At 36.4% G+C, this 24,707-nt stretch overlaps 2 protein-coding genes across 2 annotated transcripts; both read left to right on the forward strand.

Moving 5' to 3' along the window:
* Nucleotides 1-787: 787 nt before the first annotated feature.
* Nucleotides 788-1,747, forward strand: LOC127228171 (olfactory receptor 508). The gene has a single exon (XM_051192647.1). The coding sequence runs from the start codon at nt 815-817 to the stop codon at nt 1,745-1,747; it is 933 nt and encodes a 310-aa protein (XP_051048604.1). The 5' UTR covers nt 788-814.
* A 19,024-nt stretch (nt 1,748-20,771) lies between these two features.
* Nucleotides 20,772-21,716, forward strand: LOC127228148 (olfactory receptor 502). The gene has a single exon (XM_051192622.1). It carries the CDS (start codon nt 20,772-20,774, stop codon nt 21,714-21,716), a length of 945 nt encoding a protein of 314 aa, XP_051048579.1.
* Nucleotides 21,717-24,707: the final 2,991 nt, after the last annotated feature.

Here is a 24,707-nt window from a genome sequence, read left to right on the forward strand (position 1 = left end):
AACAAGTATTATCAATAAATTTCATACCTCTGCCCTGTACAAGAAAAGTAATACAATGCAGTTCAGATATATGAAGTATACTGTTAGTAATGTTTGCTATTACTCAGTGAATTCACATATAGTGTTATTAAGAAGTAGTAACACTTATACACACATATAAAACAAGGATTTAGACAGTAGACTATTTAAGAAGAGGAAGGGGACCAATGTGAAGAAAAATAAATACTTGGAGAAGGTAATGAGGTAAATATGGTCAAAGTAGATGAGATAAAACTGCCATGAAACCTAGAACTTTGTGCAGTGAATAGAAAATAATAATTTTTAAATAAACTGAAAATGTAATGGTGTCTGAGCATGGAGTTTTAAAAGGCCAGTGTTTGTATTGTGTGATTGTATGTGACTATGTGTATGTACCTGTGTGTCTGTGTCTGTATGTTTTTAGTGTGTGTATGTGCATGATTATGCACACACATCTCACTGACATTGGATTCTTGAAAAAATAAAATGAGTTGTTCCATTCCAGTTGTTCTTTATTCCTCATGTAAATTTAAACTATCTGCATGAGGCACAAATGATGTGAATGTCATAAAGGTAAAAAGAAGTACTAAATTTACTGTCTGTGCATCAATTGATATTTACTATTTTAGTATTTATGTAAAGTCATACATGAAAATATTTTTCCTAAAATTTATACATAGTATCTGTGTTTCTGTCATTTATATTATATAGCTGCTATAAAAACAGTGGGTTGCAATGCTGTATTCAATTCTAACAGCTGTCTACTTTTTTCTCAGTGGCAGTATTCCTAACATAGATGGGTCCTGAAAACTACACAATTGTAACAGAGTTTATTCTTGTGGGGCTAACAGAAGATGCTACAGTCCGTGCGGTTTTATTTGTTGTATTTCTAATAATTTACTCTGTAACTATAGTGGGCAATGTCAGCATAATCTTGCTTATCAGAGGCAGCCCTCAGCTTCACACCCCGATGTACCTGTTCCTCAGCCATTTGGCTTTTGTAGACATTGGGTATTCCTCATCGGTCACACCCATCATGCTGAGGGGATTTCTCAAGAAAGAAACATTTATCCTTGTGGCTGGCTGTGTGGCTCAACTCTGTTCTGTAGTGACATTTGGGTCAGCTGAGTGTTTCCTGTTGGCTGCCATGGCCTATGACCGCTATGTAGCCATCTGCTCACCTCTGCTCTACTCCACACAGATGTCCTCCACAGTCTGCATCCTCTTGGTGGGAGCTTCCTACCTAGGTGGATGTGTGAATGCTTGGACATTTACTGGCTGTTTATTAAATCTGTCCTTTTGTGGACCAAATAAAGTTAATCACTTTTTCTGTGACTACTCACCACTTTTGAAGCTTTCTTGTTCTCATGACTTTTCTTCTGAAATCATTCCAGCTGTATCTTCAGGCTCCATCATTGTGGTCACTGTGTTTATCATTGCTCTGTCTTATGTCTATATCCTTGTCTCAATCTTGAAGATGCGATCCCCGGAGGGCCGGCACAAAGCCTTCTCCACCTGCACCTCCCACCTCACAGCAGTCATTCTGTTCTATGGGACCATCACATTCATTTATGTGATGCCCAAATCCATCTACTCCACAGATCAGAACAAGGTGGTGTCTGTATTCTACACAGTAGTAATCCCCATGTTGAACCCAATCATCTATAGCCTCAGAAACAAGGATGTTAAAGAGGCCATGAAAAAACTAATTTCGAATATTCGCTGGTAGCTACAAATAACTGGGATTTTAAACAGTGTAGTGAGCTCTGAACTTCCAGATGAATGGACAGTATACTATGAAATTTTACAATTATGTCAATGATATTTTAGATATAAATTGTATTGTCTTACTATCAAGAACTTCATCACAAAAATAGTAGATTCACTAATATAGCAACATTTAGAAATGTTGATTTTTTTTATCCTTACATTGGTCACAATTTTCTGCATCTATAAATACAATTTTCTTACATAAATTCTTTAAATGCAGCCTTTAGGTTTGAATTGTAGAATTATCTGGAATCCTATAAACAAGGATAGTATTGCCATCCAAGATTTTAGCCCAAAAGAAATGACCTCCTGTTTAACAGAAATCTAAGTGGTGAATGCAGAAGTACAGGTGGTAGAAAACTTGTTTTATCAGCAGTGTTCCTCTTGTGCTAGCTATTTTATCCAGACAACTCAAGAGGTCTCTCAAATTTTCCCTCATCTAATGACCTTTCTTTATTTTAGCAATCTATTGAGAACAATGCCTAAAGGAGCTCCTTCAGGACATCCTACTGGGGATATTTGGGGTGATGAAGATGTAGGGATTCAGTTTTTCTTGGATTGTTTCAGTCTTGGAATATACTGTGTACTTCTGTCATATCTTTTGAACAATGTATTTTTGATGCCTCTGAAACTTGAAATTCATAACATTTTATGCCAACTTCTGATACAGTCACAATATTAGAAATGATTTTCATAAAACTAATTTTCAATTTTGTGACTGAAAATTGTTTGTACTTTAATTTACCCAGTTGGTGTTTGCATACCAATTGTCTTTTGTCTGAATACATTTTCATCAAAGAATATAATTTTTTAAAAATTATTTTTTTCTTTAATAAAAATATAAATATCAAATTAATCCTAATACATGTTATGTTACAAGATTTTTTTTTATTTTGAATGATTAAAAACATATACAATATTTGACTTTAGCCGAAAGATTAAACCAGGGTAATGCTACTTAATTTCTGGCAGTGTTTCTTCGATCTTCAAGACCCAGTTTGAATTCCTTAAATATTAGATTCATAGCACTCATATGTAGCAGTCGAGTAATTGAGAGGTTGGTTGAAATCTCTTAAATTTTATTTCTCTAAGATTTCAAATAATATTGTAATATCTATTTACATGAATTATTTTCTTCTCAAAATAACTAGGAACTGTTAGTCTTTACTGAAATAGTCCCCTGAGTGAAATGTATGAGGTGCTCACTGAGGACTAAATATTACATACATAAGTGCCACATGAATATCATTATGTGCTCAAAGGAATACCTCACTGTATCAAGAGAGGGGAAGATGACATACTGTGGCCGGCATTTGTAGTAAAGATAATTTACTAACTTACTTTTATGAGCTCACATCATACATTTTATTTTTACTAGAGTTTAGGAATCGACAAGAAAGAAAGAAAATCAACTCAAATATTTATTTTGGTGGGATCATAAATGTATTCAGAAGAGGATGAATTCCATATGTGATCTTGCAACTTTGATCCTCCCATCACACAAAATACAGCAACATAAGATGATACCGCCATAATGCCTCTATAAGATCAGGCTGTGGGCTAACCTAGAACATTTTCTTAATTAATGATTAATGGGAGAAGGTCCAGACTACTATGGGTGGGACCAACAGTGGGCTCGTGGTCCTGGGTTCTATAAGAAAGAATAAAAATCAATTTAAATGTTTAGTTTTGGGTTTCTCTAATAAATATGTTCCATATGTGTAATTTCCAGAATTAAACTTCAGTTTAATGTCCTTAGTACGAAATTTGAAGCCTGTATCCTCCTGTCACACAAAACACAAGATATAAGAATACATTAAAAATAGCTTTCCTGTAGTAATTTAAAGCTCACAGTAGGTAATAAATTAGTCATATTAGGTATCAAACCATGAAATTATGACTCAAGTTTTCCCTTATCATCTATCAAAATTTTATGGTATGTGTAAATAACTTCAATTTTCCCTATATTTCTCAGTTAGAACTAGGTAGACCCCTTTATAGTGATTGTATATTATTATCTCCATATGCTACTGCTTACCTGGTTTTAGAGAAGGCAGAGAGATGTGCTTACCTGTGACTAAGAATTTGCCAGCAGAAGAGTATAATGGGAAAGATCAGATGTTTAGGAGTATATCTAAGGAAACGATAATTGTGGTGAAGTATAGATCTAGTCTATAGACATGTGAAAATGGTGAGAGTGGTAAAACCACCCTGAGATCAAGAGATAAGATTTCTCAGTGTGATTAAGGATCCTTTTAAAGTGTGGTCACTAAGCTGTGAATTCAGGTTCCTAGAGATTTCTCAAATTTAATGTATCACGATGTACACATCCTACACAATCCCTCTGTAATACACAACTGCCCGTATTCTCTTAGGTCTTGGAGTTGCAAATTATCAGTGTCTATGGCCTCTGTGAGGAAAACATCATATTTACTACCCAGTCATCCATCCATCAACTGTTCTATCTTCCTGATGTATACTAACTAAGCACATAGTGCTATTAAGGTATAATATTAAGGAAATAATAGACCCAGTCATGTAAACTGGGCATTGGTGGTGCACGTCTTTAATCCAAGCACTCAGGAGGCAGAGGCAGGCAGATCTCTGTGAGTTTGTGGTCAGCCTGGTCTACAGAGCTATTTCCAGGACAGGCTCAAAAGCAATACAGAGAAACCCTGTCTTGAAAAACAAAGCAAAACAAACAGACAAACAAAAAAGACCCAGGCTTATTCCTCAACAGAAAAACAAAGACCTAGGAGAGGTAGACTCAAAGAATTAAATTAAATTGTTAATTATATTAACAAATGCAAATGTTTAAAATACACTACACAGCACAAGAAGAGAAATGAGTTTGTCTGGGAAGGCAGTAATCTACAAAGGTCCTGCATGGGGTGTTTTACTGTACATCTCCAGATTAACTTTTGTCCAGACTTCTCACAAACATAAATCTGAATACCAACCTAAGATTTCTGTTACAATCCAGCCTAGCACAAACCTGCTTGGTCATCTGATGGCAAGTTGATCCAGCCTGGAGAGGATTAGGTCATAATAATGCCAACTAAAAGATCTTACCCACAGTTTGGGTTGTTGTCTTTCACAAATATGCCTTATGCAGAAATGTAAGCCACAATGCATAGAATTGGTTTCTGAGGGTCCAGGGAGGGATTCCTGCAATAAATAACTTACTCTATTTGATGCAAGTTAGTGGCTTTGAGTAATTTGGATATTCTAATTTTGAACATCAAAAAGGACAGTATGCTTTTATTGAGATTTAATAAAGAAATTACTAGGGCTAAGCTCCTTCTGGAGGCCCTATGAGGGAATTCATTTGCTTGCTTTTTGAGATTCTAAAAGCTATCATGCTTCTTGGTTTCTAGCCTTCCTCCTCAGTTCAAAGTCAGCAAGGTTTTGTATCTTTATTTTTAAGTCATAACTTCCCTTGCATGCCTTTTCACCCAGTTTTTGGCTGCCAAGACACTTGTAATAATACTGGATCCATTTGGATAACAGATTTTGTCACTTGAATAGCTTAATCTTAATCTCATCTTCAGCAGAAATTCCTGCTTTCCAATAAACCTAGCACACTGCTGGTTAATAATAATCATTCTTCAACATTGTGTTGGCTAATTTTTAAAATGTTCCCACAAGACTGGTCTATGGGCAAGCCTGTGGTATATTTTCTTAATTAGTGATTGATGTGAGAGGGCCCAGGCCATTGTGGGTGATTCCACCCCTGGGCTGGTAGTTCTGAGGTGTATAAGAAAGCAGGCTGAGCAGGCTATAGGAAGCAAGCCAGTAAGTGGCATTCTTCCATGATCCCTGCAGCAGTTCCTGCTTCTAAGTACCTGCCCTGAGTTCCTGTCCTGGCTTCCCTGGATGATGTATTGCAAGCTGTAAGATGAGATAAACCCTCCTCTCCCCAATTCACTTTTGGTCATGGTGTCTATCAAAACAGTAGAATCCATAACTAAGACAGTCACCTTGGTAAATACATAAAATGCCTACTATATTCAGTAGTAAAGGACATTTACTCTAGAGAACTTGTGGTCATCAGAAACTTTCTAATTGTTGCTGCCACATAATATCTAAAATTCAAAACTTTTATTATTCTCTGTACAATTTACAAACACTAAAATGGAAAATTCTAAGTGAATAATTATTAGTTACCAACAAGTATATAAACAAGTCAAGCAGCCATCATAATACAGAGATGTCCTCTACCATCTTCCCTAGTTGGGCTTCAACCTTGCCCTATATGAAGCATCTATCATGTCTATTTATTTTTTCACTTTGCTTAATCATACATTTTCATACAAATGGGCCCAAACATTGTGTCTTTTGTCAGTTAGTATTTGTCAAATTTATCAATAATAAATTACTCTATATGAGTAATTCAATATCTTTTGTTACTAAATTACATTTTAATGTATATACTATATATGTATAATATATATATATATATAGTGTAGTATATGTATAACATAACAATATAACATATGATCCTTTCTCTATGAATGGAAACCTAAGTTATTTCCATTTTGTTCTTAAAAATTAAGCTGGCAGAATAGAAATTATTTTTTAAAATAATTGAAATTCAGCCTCACTGTAAGAGTTGATTGTTCTTTCTTGGAAGCCCACTTTTTTCTGAAGAGGAAACAGAGAAGAGGAGTGGATCTGGGGGAAGGGAGAGGTGGGAGAAGTAGAAAGAGGTAAAACTGTGGTTGGGATGTGTTGTGTGAGAGAAAAATGTACTTTTGATAAAAAAATATTTAAAATTCAGTAGAGCAAAATCTACGAAACCTCAAGTTCTTTGTTCAAAGTGAACAATATAAGAAATAAGTCATGGCTGAAGTAATAATTATTTTCTACATCAGAAACAAAGCCCTGCATTGTTTAGGGGTGTGTATTTACCTATAACACATGCATAATTTGAAAGAAATGCATCTTCAAAAGACTCAAATTCTCTGCATTATCATTAGCATGGTGCATTGGATCCCATTTGTAGGATTATCAAGAGGTACGTGGGAAGAAATATACTCATAAAGAAAGCTGATCTACTATGATTTGGAAGACAAATTGAGTTACAGTACCCTCTTGAATATGACATTACTTCATAAATATTCATGAAAACTTCTTTAATAGTGTCAAACTTTAATCTCACTGATATCCAACTGTCTAGTTAGCCTTTATGGTGATATATTATTTATGTTTATTAACGCTTGTCTGAGGCATCTGCCACAATTCCTATACTGGACCAGCACCCACCTGAAGAAGTGAGTGCCAGGTTTCTCCTACCAACCTTTCCCTACTGGACACCCCTGACTGTGACCCCCAGACCCTTCTCACCACCAAATCCCTCAAGGAACCTGGAGGCAGAACAAAGCATCCAGCATCTGCTGACAAAACTATCTTGGAGAGGTAAGAGCCTTAGACCTGTACCCACAAGGAGAGGGAGTGACCCACAACTGTATCTGCTGGAAGAAGGGATGGGAAGACTACGGTAAAAGAACACATCCAACAACAGAAAGACTTATATGACACGACCAGAATGTAGGGATTCTACACCAGCAAGACATGAACATCCCAATACAGATGAAGCCAAAGAGAATTGCCTTAAAATGTTGGAGACCCTCAAAAAGGGGATGAGAAAATCCCTCAAAGAAATGGAAGAAAAAGCAAACCAAAAAAAATGCAAGAAATCTCTTAAAGAAAGCAAGGAAAGCCAAGAAGAAGAAAAATAGCAATTAAACAGATGAAGGAAACAATTCAAACAGTTCAAAACCTGAAAACTGGAATACAGATGATAAAGAAACACAAACTGAGGGAATGCTGGAAACAGAAAGGCTGTGTAAAAGTCTAGGAACTACAGATGCAAGCATAACCAACAGAATACAAGAGATGGAAGAGAGAATCTCAGACACTAATGATAAACTGGAGGAAATAGATTGAGGTCTTTGATCCATTTGGACTTAAGTTTTATTCATGACAATGGATATGAATCTATCTGCAATCTTCTACATGTCAGTATCCAGTTATGCCAGCACCATTTGCCAAAGATGCTTCCTTATTTACAAGGTATAGTTTTAGCTTCTTTGTCAAAAATCAGGTGTTAATAGGTGTGTGGGTTAATATCAGGTCTTAAATTCAGTTCCATCGGTCTACCTGTCTTTTATAGTGCTGTTTTCATTTCTATAGCTCTATAGTAGAGCTTGAAGTCACGGATTGTGATGCCACCAGAAGTTTCTTTAGTATACAGAGTTTTTTGTTTTGTTTTGTTTGGTTTGGTTTTTTTATTTTTTATTATTTTTTTTATATCCTGGGTTTTTTGTTTTGTTTTTCTATATAAAGTTGAGTACTTCAAGGTCTGTGTTATGATATCCATGCCAAACTCGATTGGTACCTAAGCATACATATGATCTTTGATCCATATTAGGGTTTTAATATAATTCTAATTAGATTCAATTTTAGATGTTGTGTATCTTGATCACATCCTAAGCTACAAGATATAACTACTTCAGCACTTCTTAAAATAGTCACCTTCCTTTACTAATTAATCTCTCAATGTCATAGATTAGAAGATGTTATATCTTTCCAAAAAATGGCAAGCTTTAGTTATATTGATCATTTATGTTTTTCTATAATATTTTTAGAATTTGTTTTGTAGTGCTTCCTTGACATGAATCTGCGTTCCTATTAGTTTGATTAGCTTTAAGAATTCATAGGTGGATGTTCTGCCATTGGAGCCTTAGTACCACACCCACTGGAAGTGATGAGTGCTGAGCATTCTGTTCCCTTCCCCCACTCGTTGGAGGCCATTGAACAGGCCGATCCCACACACCAAATCCCCAGAGACCTGGGACGACCAAAGAATCCAGCATCTGCCACCATGAAAACTTTGGCTCTGCACCCAACTGGAGAGGACCTACCTGTACCCAATGGAAGAAATGGGAAGATGACAGTATAAAAATATATTCACAGAGTCTCCTTAGGCCTGGGGATTGCTCATGGGTGAACCCACCCTGGTTGACCAGGAGATCCAGAGTACCAAAAATCACAGTGCAAGTTCTGCCTCCACCCATGGGAGAGAGACATCAGAGTATTAAACCTGCTGGCACCCCCTGGAAGAGAACCTTGGATCTGTACCCACCAGGAGGGGGAGATACCCCACTGGCACCACTGAAAAAAAGGGATGGGAATATGACAGTATAAGAACAATTCCAACAACAGAAAGATAAATATGATGCCACCAGAGTATAGGGACTCCACACCATCAAGACCTGAACATCTCAACACAGATGAAACAGAAGAGAATGACCCCAAAAACAACTTTATGAAGATAATAGAGACCCTCAAAGAAGAAATGAGAAAATCCCTTAAAGAAACTGAAGAAAAAACAAACAGTTCAAGAAATGGAGGGAAAAACAACCCAAAGAATGTAAGAAATAAACTCTTAAATCGAGGAAATCCAAGAAAAAAAACAACAACAACAACAAAACAAGTGAAGGAAACAATGCAAACAGTTTAAGACTTGAAAGCTGAAATAGAGACAATAAAAAAGCACACTCTGAGGGAATGCTGGAAATATAAAACCTGAGTAAATGATCAGGAACTACAGATGCAAGCATAACCAACAGAATATAAGAGATGGAAAAGAGAATCTCAGGCATTGAAAGTACACTAGGAGAAATAGATTCACTAAACAAAGAAAATCTTAAGCTCAAAAAAAAATCCCTAACACAAAATATCCAGGAAATATGGGACACCATGGAAAGACCAAACCTAAGAATAATAGGTATAGAAGACAGTGAAGAAACCCATTGCAAAGGTGCAGAAAGCATATTCAACAAAATCATAGAAGAAAATTCCCCAATCTAAAGAACATCATGCCAATGAAAAGACAAGAAGCTTACAGAACACCAAATAGAGTGGACCACAAAAAATGTTCCCTTACCACATAATAATCAAAATAAGAAACATACAGAATAAAGAAAGAATATTTGTTCAGAGCCCATTAGTGGCTAAGATGAGAAATTGACATTAATCATCTCTATGGACAGAAATCATTTGGGCTACTAGAATAATAGACTTCTTCAGTGTGAAGTGTTCATGGAATCCAAGACCCCGGTGGGTTTTTTGTTTTGTTTTGTTTTTGCCCTTCCAGGAGACCATTTGAACTGATTACTGCTCCTCTCTAAAGGACTCTTCTTCTCCCCTTTGTGTTTTGTGTAGTGTGTTCTTTGGTCAGGCAAAACGCTTTTCCATTTCTGCATAAGACTGCTTGCACATTACCTAAAAGGGTGCTTTATTTTTAAAGAGATCTAGTTATCAGTTTTTGTTAAGTTAGATTACTAATTCTGTTTCAATACTAAACACAAAGTATGCAATGTAAACTTTATAGAATACATAAGCTGAACGCTATACAAATACATTTTGAATTTGGAAACCACCTAATTTGAATATCAGTGTTAACCAGTATCATTTAGAATATTTAGCTAAAACTACAGGTCATGAAAAATAACTTCTAAATCAAGTTTTAAATGAAACTATTTTTACTATTAACATCTATGTGGCAGATGTTTAAAATATGCAAATAAAGCTTATTATGGCTTTAAAAAAGAAAGAATATTAAGAGCAGCAAAAGAAAAAAATCGAGTAACAGATAAAGGCAAACCAGTCAGAATTACACCTGATTCCACATGGAAACTCTGAAAGCCAGAAGGTCCTGGATAGATGTTCTACAAACACAAAGAGTCCACAGATTCCAGCCCAGACTACATTACCCAGCAAAGATTTCAATCACAATAGATGGAGAAAACAAGATATTCCACCGCAAAACCAGATTTAAACAATACATATCCAAAAATACAGTCCTACAGAAAGTAATGGAAGGAAAATTCCAATGCAAGTAAGTTAACTATAGTCATAAAAACATAAGCAATAGATAATCACACTTTACCAAAAGCCAAAAGAAAAAGGGGGGAAATCCACATACAGTACTTCCACCACCAACAGATCCAAAAAAAAAAAAAAAAAAAAAAAAAAAAAAAACAAGAATTAACAATCAATTGTCATTAATATCCCTCAATATTAATGGTCTTAGCTGGCCTATAAAAAGACACGGGCTAACAGAATGGATACAAAGACAGAACAAATCCTTCTGCTGCATACAAGAAACACACATCAATTTCAAAGACAAACATTACCTCAGAGTTAAGTATTGGGAAAAGATTTTCCAATCAAATAGACCCAAGAACCAAGCTAGTGTAGTAATCCTACTATCTAACAAATTAGAGGTCACACTAAAATCAATCAAAAGAGAGGAAGGTCATTTCATATTCATTACAGGAAAATATCATCAAGATGAAGTCTCAATTCTAAACATCAATGCCCCAAATACAAACACACCCATATTATTAAAGGAAACATGACTAAAACTCAAATCACAAATAAAACCTTACACACTTATAGTGGGAGATTTCAACATCCCACTCTCAACACTAGACAGGACCACCAGGCAGAAACTTAACAAAGAAACAAGGAACTAACAGAAGTTATAACCCAATTGGGTTTAAGAGACATATATAGAACATCCCATCCAAACACAAATGAATATACCTTCTTCTCAGCACCACATGGAACCTTTTCTAAAACTGACCACAAACTTGGAAACACAGCAAACCTCAACAGATACAAAAAATTTGAAATAACCACCTGTATCTTATTGTACCACCATGCCTTAAAATTAGAAATCAGCAACAACACAAATTGCAGAATCCCTACAAACTCAGGGAAATTGAATAACGATGCTACTCCTGGGTAAAGGGAGAAATAAAGAAACAAATTAAAGACTTCCTAGAATTCAAAGAAAGTGAAGGCACAATATACCCAAACATATGGGACACTGTAAAAGCAGTCCTAAAAGGAAAGCTCATAGCACTAAGTGCCCTCATGATGAAACTGGATAATAGCCACACTAGAGAATTAACAGAACACCTCAAAGCTCTAGAACAAAAAGAAGCAAACTCACCCAGGAGTCTGGACACCAGGAAATGACCAAAGTGAGAGCTGAAAACAATACGAAGAACAATGAAAGGGCAAGTTGGTTCTTTGAGAAAATCAAGAAGATAGACAAATCTTTATGAAACCTAATCAAACTGCAGACAGAGAATATGAAATTAACAAAATCAGAAATAAAAAGGGGGACATAGCAACACTGAGGAAATCAAGAGAATCATCAGGTCATACTTTGAAAATCTGTACTAAACAAAATTGGAAAGTTTAAAGGAAATGGACAATTTTCAGGATAGATATAATTTATCAAATTTCAATCAAGAACAGATAAGCTATTTAAATAGACCTATGGTCCCAACGAAGTAGAAGCAGTCATCAAAAGTCTCTCCTGGATGGCATCACCCTACATGTAGAGTGTGGGGGGGTGGAAGGGAAGGGTGGTTGGGGTGCATGTGAGGGGGGCAGAGAGTAAAAGAGGGTGGAAGGGAGGGAGGAAAAGGGGATCAATATGTAAAATAAAAATATATATAAAAAAGAAGGGGAAACATTTGTTGAGAAAGGACATAGCACAATCAAAATGAAATATGAAAGAATACATGATATTATTTTTCTAGTTTTTCAATTTTTTGTGGTAGTTAAGTACATAAAAGTGGAATTGTTAGTATAAGTGTAAAACCCTATATGAAGTTCCATGTCTTCAGAATAGCCATTCTAACTGTATAGACATTCACCGAGATGTATATAGTTTGGGACTGGAAAAAAAAGGTCTCCCAACCAATAAAAGCCCAGGGCCAGGTAGCTTCAGTGAAGAATTCTACCAGAAATTCAAAGACAAGGTAATATCAATAATCCTCAAAATGTTCCACACAATGGAAGCAGAAGAAGGATTATTGCCAAACTCTTTTTATGATGTTACAATTACCTTGGTACCCAAATGATACAAAGCCACAACTAAGATAGAGAACTACAGACCAAACTCCCTCATGAACATCCTCCCTCATGAACATTGATGCAAAAAATACTCAATAAAATACTGGTAAATAGAAGCCAAAAACACATCATGAAAATCATCCACCATGATCAAGTAGGCTTCATCCCAGAGATGCAGGGATGGTTCAACATACAAAAATTCATCAATATAATCCACCATATAAACAAACTGAAAAATAAAAACGACATGATCATCTCATTAGATGCTTAAAAAGCCTTGGCAATATCCAACTCCCTTCATGATAAAGGTCTTGGAGATATCAGAGATAAAGGGAATATAACCTAAACATAATAAAGGCAATATACAGCAAACTGGCAGCCAATATCAAACTAAATGGAGAGAAACTCAATGCAATTCCTCTAAAATCAGGAACAAGACAAGGTTCTCCACTATCTCCATATCTTTTCAATATTATATTTGAAGTTCTTGCTAGAGCAATAAGACAACAAAAGGAGATCAAGGGGATAAAAATTGGAAAGGAAGACTCAAACTTTTACTATTGCATAATATGATAATTTACATGAGTGACCAGCAGAATTCTACCAGAGAACTCCTACAGCTAATAAACACCTTCAGCAAAGTGGCAGGATATAAGATTAACTCAAAAAAATTAGTAGCCCTGCTATATACAGATAATAAAGGGGTTGAGAAAGAAATCACAGAAACATTACCCTTTAGAACAGCCACAAACAACATAAAGTATCTGGGGGTAACTCTAACCAAACAGGTGAAAGACCTGTATGACAAGAACTTAAAGAAGTCAAAAAAGATACCAGAAAGTGGAAAGATCTCCCACACTCTTGGATAAGTAGGATAAACATGTAAAAATGGCAGTTGTGCCAAAAGAAGTCTACATACAGATTCAATGCAATTCTCATCAAAATCCCAACAGAAATCTTCACAGACCTTGAAAGAACAATACTCAACTTTTTATGGAAAAACAATAGACCCAGGATAGCCAAAACAAATTCATACAATAAAGTAACTTCTGGAGGTATCACCATCTCTGACTTCAAGCTCTACTATAGTGCTATAGTCTTGAAAACAGCTTAGCACTAGCACAAAAATAGACAGGTAGACCAATGGAATCGAATTGAAAACCCTGATATTAACCTACACACCTACAAACACCTGATTTTTGGTAAAGAAGCTAAAATTATACAATGTAAAAAAAGAAAGCATCTTCAACTAATGGTGCTGGCATAACTGGATGCTGGTGTGTAGAAGACTGCAGATAGATCCATCTCTATCTTCATGCACAAAACTTAAATCCAAATGGATCAAAGATCTCAACATAAACCCAGCCACACGGAATCTCTTAGAAGAGAAAGTGGGAGGTACCCTTGAATGAATTGGTACAGGAGACTGCTTCCTGAATATAACACCAGTAGCACAGACACTGAGATCAACAATTAATAAATGGGACCTCCTGAAACTGAAAAGCTTCTGTAATGCAAAGGGCACAGTCAACAAGACATTGTTAATTTCCTGGTCATCTGTGCCCACATTTTCTCTCATACCTTATATGAAGCAATAAACAGTTATTGGCTCTTGATTTTGAAAAAACAACTACTGTAAAGAACTATAAGGAACAAATTTTAAAAACACACACACAAACTCCCACTTTCTCAATAAAGTCACTTTCCACTCTCTCTGTTTTGTTTGTTTGTTTTTTGTTTTACTTTTTTAAAGTTCATTTTATACCCAAACCAAAGTTCTCCCCTCCTCCAACCTCACTTGCCTCCTCTAGTCCCACCTCCATCCACTCACCCCAATAGGTGAGGGCTCCCATGGGGAGCTGACAAAGTCTGGCATGTTAAATTGGGGCAGTATCACCTTCCACTCTCTTAAAACCAAGAAGAAATGAGACCATGGTAAGAATTTCATCTCTTACTTCAGGGGTGGCCTTTGGCTGTTCTTTCTATGAATTTATACATCTCATAATGCAGAGATAAGCAGAGAAACTGCTCTTGCCTCTTGGATGTCTGTGACAAGTCTCAGAAATTAGTCTCATAATTTAAGGAGGTGTCTTATGCATTCCTTAAGGGTGTGGCTTAGAACACTCAAGGTTTTAATGAGAATGCTGGGGACACTAAGATGATTATCTTGAGACTGCTTTAGAAACTAGAAATTGTATGTTTATGGGGCTCTTTTCCAATATCCTATCCACCCAGGGCTTTCTAATTCCTAAGACATAATAGGAACTTTCTCACTTTATTATTATTTCTATGAATATCTTAAAATGATTGAAGATAAACTTGTTAAAATATCTTGGGGTATCTACCATAAATGCCCTTCCCTTATAATGAGATTGATGACTAACTTATCCGCCATCATAGAGCCCTCATCTAGTAGTGTTTGATGAATAAAGCTGGTTTGACCAATGGTCAAGCAGAATAGAGCCAGGCAAGAAATCCAAGAAAAGATGCAGAGAGAAAGAAGACAGAGTCGTGGAGAAGCCATGTAGCATCTGGGGAAGCAAGAGGTGAGGTAACAAGCCATGAGCCTCATAGTAAAATATTAGAATAATAGAAGTGGGTTAATTTAATTGTGGGAGCTAGTTAGTAACATGTCTGAGCTATTGGCCAAACAATTATAATTAGCATTAGGCCTCAGAATGATTTAATAATCAGCTGTGGTGACTAGTGGACAAGAGAGAAATTGGTCCAAAGGTATTGGATTAAACAGAGAAAAACATCCAACTACAGTATGGATAGATCATAGAGTAGTTGAGCAAATATGAATAACTCCATATTATTTTCAGTACTGTTTCTGCAAACTTACATTCCTACCAACAATATTAAGGTTTTTTTCCTGTATATCCTCACGAGCATTCAGTGAGACAAAGTTTTAATTTACATTTCCTGATATATATATATATATATATATATATATATATATATATATATATATCATGGATTTATAATCTTCTTGCTTCAATCTCCTGAGTCCTTGTATTATAGGTCTGTAATACAATGAGTGCCTCTTTGCCTCTTTCCCATGTTTACATTTTCATCATTTTTTCATGTCCATCCCAGTTCCCTCTTCCTCCCTCCCTCCCTCCCTCCATCCATCCATCCATCCATCCCTCTTACCCTCTCTGCCCCCTCACATGCACCCTGACCACCCTCCCCTCCCATCCCCCACCCCAATTCCACATGTAGGGCAATGCCATCCAGGTGGGGTCATGTAAATCTGTCAAATCATTTGAAGTAGGGACTAGGACTTCTCTCCTGTCTCTAGGTTAAGGGAGTATCCCTCCATGGAGGATGTGTCCAAAAGGTCTTTTTGTGCACCAGGGATACATCCTGGTTCCACTGTCTGAGGTACCTTAGACTGCTCAGCCCTTCTGGCTGAGACCCATATTCAGGGGGGCCTGAGTCAGTCCCATGCTGGATTCCCAGCTATTAGTCTGGGGGCCCATTAGCTCCTCCTTGTTCAGGTCAGCTGTCTCTATGTGTTTCTGCAACCTGGTCTTGTGCTCTCCCTCAGTATCTGGATTCTAGTTCAACTCAGTGTTTAGTTATGGGTGTTTGCTTCTGTTTCCAACAGGTGCTAGATGAGGGCTCCATGGTGGTGGATAAGTTAGTTGTTGATCTCACTACCCAGGGAGAGCATTTATAGTAGCCTTCCACGGTTGCTCAAATTGTTAGTTGGCAGCAGTCTTGTAGGTGTTCAGTTTCCTCTTCCAACCAATATTGGCTCCCTCTTTTATGCGCTCTCTCTCTCTCTCTCTCTCTCTCTCTCTCTCTCTCTCTCTCTCTCTCTCTCTCTCTCTCTCTCTCTCTCCTGTCTTCTATTCCGACCCTGACTCAATCTTCCTAGTCACACGTGCTTTCCTCTCCTCCCCTTCACTTTTCTCCTACTTCTCTCTCCATTCACTGCCCCCCCACTTCCCCTGTGCTCTGGGTGACTTGTCCCTTCCCCATTCTGTGAGGGATTTTATATGAATCTCTTAGAATACACCTTGTATCCTAGTTCCTCTGGTGGTGTGAAGTATAGGCTGGTGATCCTTAGCTCTAGGTCTAAAATCCATATATGACGGAGTACATACCATGTTCCTCTTTTTGTGACTGGGTTACCTCATTCAGGATGGTTTCTTCAAGTGCCATCCACTTGCCTGCGAATTTCAAGATTCCATTATTTTTTTCTGCAGAGTAGTATTCCAGTGTGTAGATGTGCCACATTTTCTTTATCCATTCTTCAGTTGAGGGCATCTAGGTTGCTTCCAGGTTCTTGGTAATCCAAATAATGCTGTGCTGCTATGAACATAGTTGAGCAGATGTCTTTGTTGCATAGATGTGTATCATTTGGGTATATGCCTAAGAGGGGAATTGCCAGGTCCTGTGGTAAACTAATTCTCATTTTCCTGAGTAACCGCCTACATTTTCATCATTCGTAATATAACTTCATTGTGACATTTCCACACATATCCATATGTTTGCTCTGATGTGACAGGAAATATGTTTTAAATATAGAAGTGAACATGGTGTTTTTCTGAAGGGCTTATTTTATGCAACACAATGCTTTTTGGTTTCATCCATTTTCTTATACATTAACTAATATCTTTCTTCTTTAGAGAGGAATAAAATTTTACTGAGCAAATGTATCATGTATTCTTAATTCACTCAACTGTGAATAAACCTCCATGTCTAGGCTACTGTGCATATTTCAACAATAAACATGAGGATACAAATATCTCTGAGCCTTCTGGCTTAGAATCCCTTGAGTTTATAATGGAAAGTGGCATGGATGGATTAAATAGTAGTTCTATTTTTAAATTAGTGAGAGAGAGAGAGAGTCTCTGGGAGAGGGGGAGATAGAGAGAGCGAAACCTGCAAAGTGTATAATTCCTTTTCCCACATCCTCTCCAAAATTTGTAGCCAATTATTTCCTTTATAATGGGTTCCCAATATCATTTTAATTATTATGCTAATAGCTAAGACTACTGAACACACTTCTTTTTCACATTCTTGTTTGCAGTTTCTATTATTATTTTAAGAAATAATTGATTTATGTGTAGATCATCTGTTTTGTGTTTGTTTTGCTTTGTTTTTAGTTCTTTGTGGATTACAGATATCAACCCACTCTTAAATGTATAGGGGTCAGAATGACAGTACACAAATTGTTTGAACTCTTCAGTCTCTGCTCTATCTAATGAAAAAATGAGAACAATAAAAGTATCTACATTCTAACTTAGTATGAACATTCACTACGTGTAAAATGCTTAGCATAGTTATTGATATAAAGCGATATTGACAGTAATATTGGTTGTAATTATTGTAGTGTTTATCAACCCAACCTTGCAATAGCAGGGCTACAATAGCAGGGCTACAAGGGATACCTAAATCAGGATTAGCAAGAGAACTAAAGTGTCACTGAGTTTTTGGACTGAAGAGTTAGTGTTCCTCTATGTCCTACCTACACCAAGGGAACCACTTATATGTGACAATTAATTCTATTTCCATTCCTGGAGGCACCCAGGTTATGTTAAAATTATGATTCCTCATGCACTTTTAAGACATTCATGCTCTGTCTTCCTATACAATGATAGAAATGCATAAAACTTTTTGTTATTTGAAATTCCACTTTATATGAAGGTCCACTTCATGCTCCCCTGGGGTACTCAATGGCATATGTTAAAGATGTCAATTCAAAATACTTAGTGATAAAGATATTCAATGGTTGAAACTAGGTTTAGCTTTCATATTTGAAGTTTATCATTATTTACTTCTCATAAATATCCAAGTAAACCTGGAATTGTTCATAAGAATATCTATTATGATGTAATAAATATTAAAGAAATCCTACATGATTATGCTTGAACACCCAGAGAGAACAAAATAATGAGTTGACCACTTGAGAATTCACAGGTTTTTGGAAGATTAGTTGTTTTTGCCTGTGAATTGAGTCACTCAGTATCCACCACAGAAAGAATGTTCCATAACACTTTAGAATTCACATTTGAATTTTTAATATCTTTAGAGATTCATCCCCAAAGGAGGCAAAAGTTAAAAGATAACTATAAAACCACCTATACAATTTTTAACATTTCACTGAAAGATGAATGAGCTTTCAATTCAAGAGGTAGGACTTTGGCTTTTGGTAATGAATATGGCTGCCTGCTTTTTATTTATCATCTGAAAAAAACTTCTATATATTAAGTTGCAGTGTGAAAGGGCAAGTGTAATCAAGTAGTCAGCAATGAACCACCTTGGCTGGTTAGCTCTGATTCTACCATTAGTTTAATGAGATGAAGCAGTTATAATCAGAGTACCAAATTCCTGCTAACCTACCCATAACATAGCAAATCATGTTTTTCAACATTATCTAAATGTGTCACTAGTAAAAGAGTTGAATGGCTTGTAATATCAGACATTTATTGACATTTAAGGATTCAGTAAATATCAGGCATTTAGTGATATTTAAGAATTCAGGTTTAAGATTTAAAAATTGTTTAAAAAAATGTGCATAAAGACTTACTGGGCCTTAAAAAAGCTATTAAATTTAAAGCATCTGCCTATATGTTAGAAAAAATATTTTTTCACAAAATAAATTCACAAATAGAAACCAATGTTAGTCAGGAAGCTATTTAACTTGAATAAGCCGATGTTAGTTATGTGTTGAATATCTAGTATGTTTTTTTCCATATATATATGTGTATGTATGTATGTATGTATGTATATATATATATATATATATATATTCCAAATATTTTGGTAAAATATTTAGTTTCAAATATGTGAAAAAAATTATCAATTTTCACTAGATAATTTTATTGATAATTTAAAATGCTTGTCTATTTGGTGTGAAATACTGATTTTATTTATGTGGAGAATTCTTACACAATATCTATTTTGAAACTTGCCTTTCCATCACTTCTGGTATATAAGAGTCTGAGATTTTTTATTATTTAACTGTATTATTTTGTAGATTTTAAGTAGGAGTTGGAGACACCTTGGTGATTTAATTCAAATTTACTGGTTGTTATGTAACCACATTCAAGTTAAAGAATCTCTTTAAAAAATTATTAAAATGGTTAAAATAATAAATTTGACAATGAAATATTTTATGTAAAAACAAAACACTGAAAATTCACAAATTACCTATTTGTATCTATGCATAATTCTATAACTAAGACTGTTTAAGTAGCATGTAAAAATATAGCTGCTGTAGAGGGGGAGAAGTGATAAGCAAAGGGGTCAAGACCAGGCTACAGAAACTCATAGAAACAGATGACCTGAACAAGGGGCAGCTCATGGACCCCCAGATTGATAGCTGGGAAACCAGCATAAGACTGATGCAGGCCCCCTGAACATGGGTCTTAATTAGAAGGCCTGGGTAGTCTAAGGAACCTCTGATAGTGGAACCAGGGTGTATCCTTGGAGCACGAAAGGACTTTGGGAACACATTCTCCATGGAGGGATAGAGACCGGAGGGAGGACCTAGGCCTTACTCCAAATGACTTGACAGATTTTTATGATCCCTTCTGGAAGACCCTGTTGAGTGGGTGGGGAATGGGATGGGAGGGGGGGTCAGGGGGCATGGGAGGTAGGGAGGATGAGGGAACTGGGATTGACATGTAAAATACAAAAAAAAATAATGTTTAAATATATATATATATTTCTGATATTTCCTACAAACCTCTTTGATTTCATCTTTCTTAATATATCCAGGATTAGTTTGTGTGTTTCTCATCTATCTTCTATTTACATATTTTGCTTTAAGGTGTATTTGGTTAAACAGCATAACATGTAAAGAAAAAGGTATGTTATTTAAGGGAAAGTTTTTAGGGGATTGGCTAAAGAACTTCAAATTTATAGAGGGACTCATCCTTCAAGGCAAATAAATATGAATGTTTGGATATCTTTCAACATAATTGCATTGTTTCTGTATTAAAGAAAGTAAAACTACCCATTTATAAATTTCTTCCCGTAATGTCTTCATCACAGCTATGTACTGGCAGCAGCAATACCATCCCATGGCTTTCCTGGAGGATGGGAACCACACTGTAGTGACAGAGTTCATTTTATTGGGGTTGACAGATGACCCAGTCCTGAGAGTCGTCCTCTTCACTATTATTCTGTGCATCTACCTGGTGACTGTGTCTGGGAACCTCAGCACCATCCTCCTCATCAGAGTCTCTTCCCAGCTTCATCACCCCATGTACTTTTTTCTCAGTCACTTGGCTTCTGCTGACATAGGCTACTCATCTTCTGTCACACCTAATATGCTTGTCAACTTCCTGGTGCAGAGAAATACCATCTCCTACTTTGGATGTGCCATCCAACTTGGCTCTGCTGTTTTCTTTGGGACAGTTGAATGTTTCCTTCTGGCTGCCATGGCTTATGATCGTTTTGTAGCAATCTGTAGCCCACTGCTTTATTCAACCAAAATGTCCACAGAGATTTGTGTTCATTTGCTTGTAGGCTCGTATATTGGTGGTTTTCTTAATGCTTCATCCTTTACCCTTTCTTTCTTTTCTCTTTTCTTCTGTGGACCAAATAGAGTCAATCACTTTTTCTGTGATTTTGCTCCTTTAGTAAAACTCTCATGTTTTGATGCCAGTATCCCTGCAGTTGTTCCCTCATTCACAGCTGGCTCCATCATTGTGATCACAGTGTTTGTCATTGCTGTCTCCTACATCTACATCCTCATCACTATCCTGAAGATGCACTCCACAGAGGGCCGCCACAAGGCCTTTTCTACCTGCACCTCCCACCTCACTGCAGTCACTCTGTTCTACGGAACCATCACATTCATTTATGTCATGCCTAAGTCCAGCTATTCTACAGACCAGAACAAGGTGGTGTCTGTGTTCTACATGGTGGTGATTCCCATGTTGAACCCCCTCATCTACAGTCTTAGGAATAATGAGATTAAGGGTGCTCTAAAGAGACAGATAAGCAGGAAAATGTTTTCTTAGAGACATCTGTTATTTTGAAAGACTTGGTATAGTAATAATGCCTCCTTGATATAATATTAAAGTGAGTGTGCTGATTGAAAAAAGCTTGATGATATGTTAGTATGTGAGGAGATATCCAATAAATATGGGGGTTCAAATTTCATAGGAAACTAAATGTTTCTGTGATGACATCAAATACTTTTAAAATTAGAGGTGTAAATATAATCAAACAAATATAAATTGCTAAATATACTGTTGAAATATTATTAATAGTTTTCAAAATTGTTCATCATTAGCCATGTTCCAGATTGGATCTTAATTGTCCCCAAAGTCTCATGTCATTGTCAAAAGCCTATTCCCTATTGGTGTGCTTGTGGGAAATGCTAGAAACATGTAGAAATTGAAACTAGTTGTGATATTTACTTTACTCAAGGTATGCCTTAAACAAGATATGTCACTCAGAACTTTGTCTATCTTTCTTATTGGCCAGGAGGTGGGTGTCTATTTATACACCCATCCCTACCATGAGGTGCAAACACAGACCATATCAATGACCTCTACTCACCAGGAATTGAGACCTCTACAACAAAGTTTCAGGAATAATCCTTTTCTATTTATAAATTGATTAGCTTAGCTATTTGTTATAACAGAAATCGGGTTAAATACAGACTTCATTCCTTTGGGCTGTGTTTTTTTATTTTTATTTTTTAAGCAATAAGTTATCTTGAGATAAAGCTGTTAGATTTATCTACATTATTGCATGATAAGAAGCAACAAGAGACTAAAATCCTAGGAATATTGTATAAAGGTTATCCATAAGTTTGGACTGTGTAGACCCATTAAACTTCTGATCTGTGGTCCTGGCCTCTCTGGTCATAGCCTAATTGTGGGGTCTGTAGAGAGAGTAGGAAATCCACATCTAATTAATCTCTGAATTTCTATTTCTAATGATTTTTACATTTCAAAAGTGTCAAACATTATAGTAAGTAAGTATATTGGTCATACCTATCAACCCCTATTTCCCCAAACTTCACCTAGTGCTCCCATTTAATACACCAACCAACTTCTTATCCTCTTTTACATAATTTCATTCATGCTCAGGAGATCTTGTCCCTTCCTGCTTCTGTAGAGGACCTTGTATGTCTCTTTTGTGGTCCTCCTTGTATCCTAGCTTCTCTGGTGGTTTGGATTGTAGGCTGGTGATCCTTTGCTCTATGTCTAAAATCCATATATGAGTGAGTAGGTACCATATTCTTCTTTTTGTGAGTGGGTTACCTCACTCAGGATGATTTCTTCTAGTTCCATCCATTTGCCTGCAAATTTCAAGATTCCATTGTTTTTTTTTTAAACTCTGAGTAGTAGGCCATTGTGTAAATGTACCACATCTTCTTTATCCATTCTTCAGTTGAGGGGCATTTAGGAATTTACTGGGTTCTAGATATTGCAAAAAATGCTGCTATGAACATAGCCAAACAGATGTCTTTGTTGCATAGATGTTCATCTTTTGGGTATATGCCTAAGAGTGGAATTGCTAGATTCTGTGGTAGGCTGATTCCCATTTTCCTAAAGAACTGCCATACTGATCTCCAAAATGGCTGTATAAGTTTGTACTTCCGCCAGCAGTGGTGGAGTGTTCCCTCTCTTCTCTATACCCTCTCCAGTATAAACTGTCATTGGTGTTTCCAATTTTAGCCACTCTGACAGGAATAAGATGGTATGTCAGAGTTGCCTTGATGTGCATTTCCACGATGAATAAGAATATTGAGCACTTTCTTAAGTGTCTTTCAGCCATTTTTGATCCTCTATTGAAAATTATCTATTCAGTTCTGTACCTCACTTTTTAATAGGGTTATTTGGTGTTTTGGTGACTAGCTTCTTGAGTTCTTTTTATATTTTGAGATCAGCCCTCAGTCAAATATGGAGTTGGTGAAGATCTTTTCCCACTCTGTGAGCTGTGGTTTGGTCTTGTATACTGTGTCCTTTGCCTTACAGGAACTTCTCAGTCTCAGGAGATCCCACTTATTAATTGTCAATCTCAATGTCTGTGCTACAGGTATTGTGTTCAGGAAGCAGTCTCCTGAACCAATTAGTTCAAGGGTTCCTCTCACTTTCTCTTCTAAGAGATTCAGCTAGACTTAAGTTGAGGTCTTTGATCCATTTGGATTTAAGTGTTGTGCATGGTGATAGACAGGGTTCTATATGCAGTCTTCTATATGCCAGCATCCAGCTATGCCAGCACCATTTGTTGAAGATGCCTTTCTCTTTCCATTATGTAATTTTAGCTTCTTTGTCAAAAATCAGGTGTTCATAGGTGTGTGGGTTAATATCAGGATTTTTAATTTGATTCCATTGGTCAATCTGTCTAATTTTTTGCCAATACCAAGCTGTTTTCAGGACTATAGCTCTATAGTAGAGCTTGAAGTAAAAAATGGTGATACCTCCTGAAGTTCCTTTCTTGCACAGGGTTGTTTTGGCTATCCTGGGTCTTTTGTTTTTCCATATAAAGTTGAGTAGTTGAGTATTATCCTTTCAAAGTCAGTGAAGAATTGTGCTTGGATTTTGATGGGGATTGCATTGAATCTGTACACTGCTTTTGGCAAGATTGCCACTTTTACCATATTGATCCTATCTATCCAAGAGCATGAGAGATCTTTCCATTTTCTGGTATCTTCTTTAGTTTCTTTAAATGCACAAAGTTCTTGCCATGTAGGTCTTTCACTTGCACGGCTACTGTTACCCCAAGATATTTTAACTTGTTTGTGGCTATTGTAAAGGGTGATGCTTCTCTGACTTATTTCTCAGTCCCTTTATAGTCTGTATATAATAGGGCTACTTGTTTTTGTTTTTTGTTTGTTTGGTTGGTTTGGTTTGGGTTAATTTAGTTAATCTTGTATCCTGCTATTTTGCTGAAGGTGTTTATTGGGAGCAGGGAGCAGTGAGTGGAAAGAGAGTTAGGAGAAAAAGAAGGGTAGAAGAAGAAGGGAAAGGAGAACATGAGGGACCAGGAAGATT

The sequence above is a fragment of the Phodopus roborovskii genome, unplaced genomic scaffold (assembly GCF_943737965.1).
Source record: "Phodopus roborovskii unplaced genomic scaffold, PHOROB, whole genome shotgun sequence".
Taxonomy (NCBI): domain Eukaryota; kingdom Metazoa; phylum Chordata; class Mammalia; order Rodentia; family Cricetidae; genus Phodopus; species Phodopus roborovskii.

Bases quoted from the DNA above. Each gene is read 5' to 3' on its own strand.
- LOC127228148 (XM_051192622.1), top strand. From the start codon at position 20,772: ATGGCTTTCCTGGAGGATGGGAACCACACTGTAGTGACAGAGTTCATT.
- LOC127228171 (XM_051192647.1), top strand. From the start codon at position 815: ATGGGTCCTGAAAACTACACAATTGTAACAGAGTTTATTCTTGTGGGG.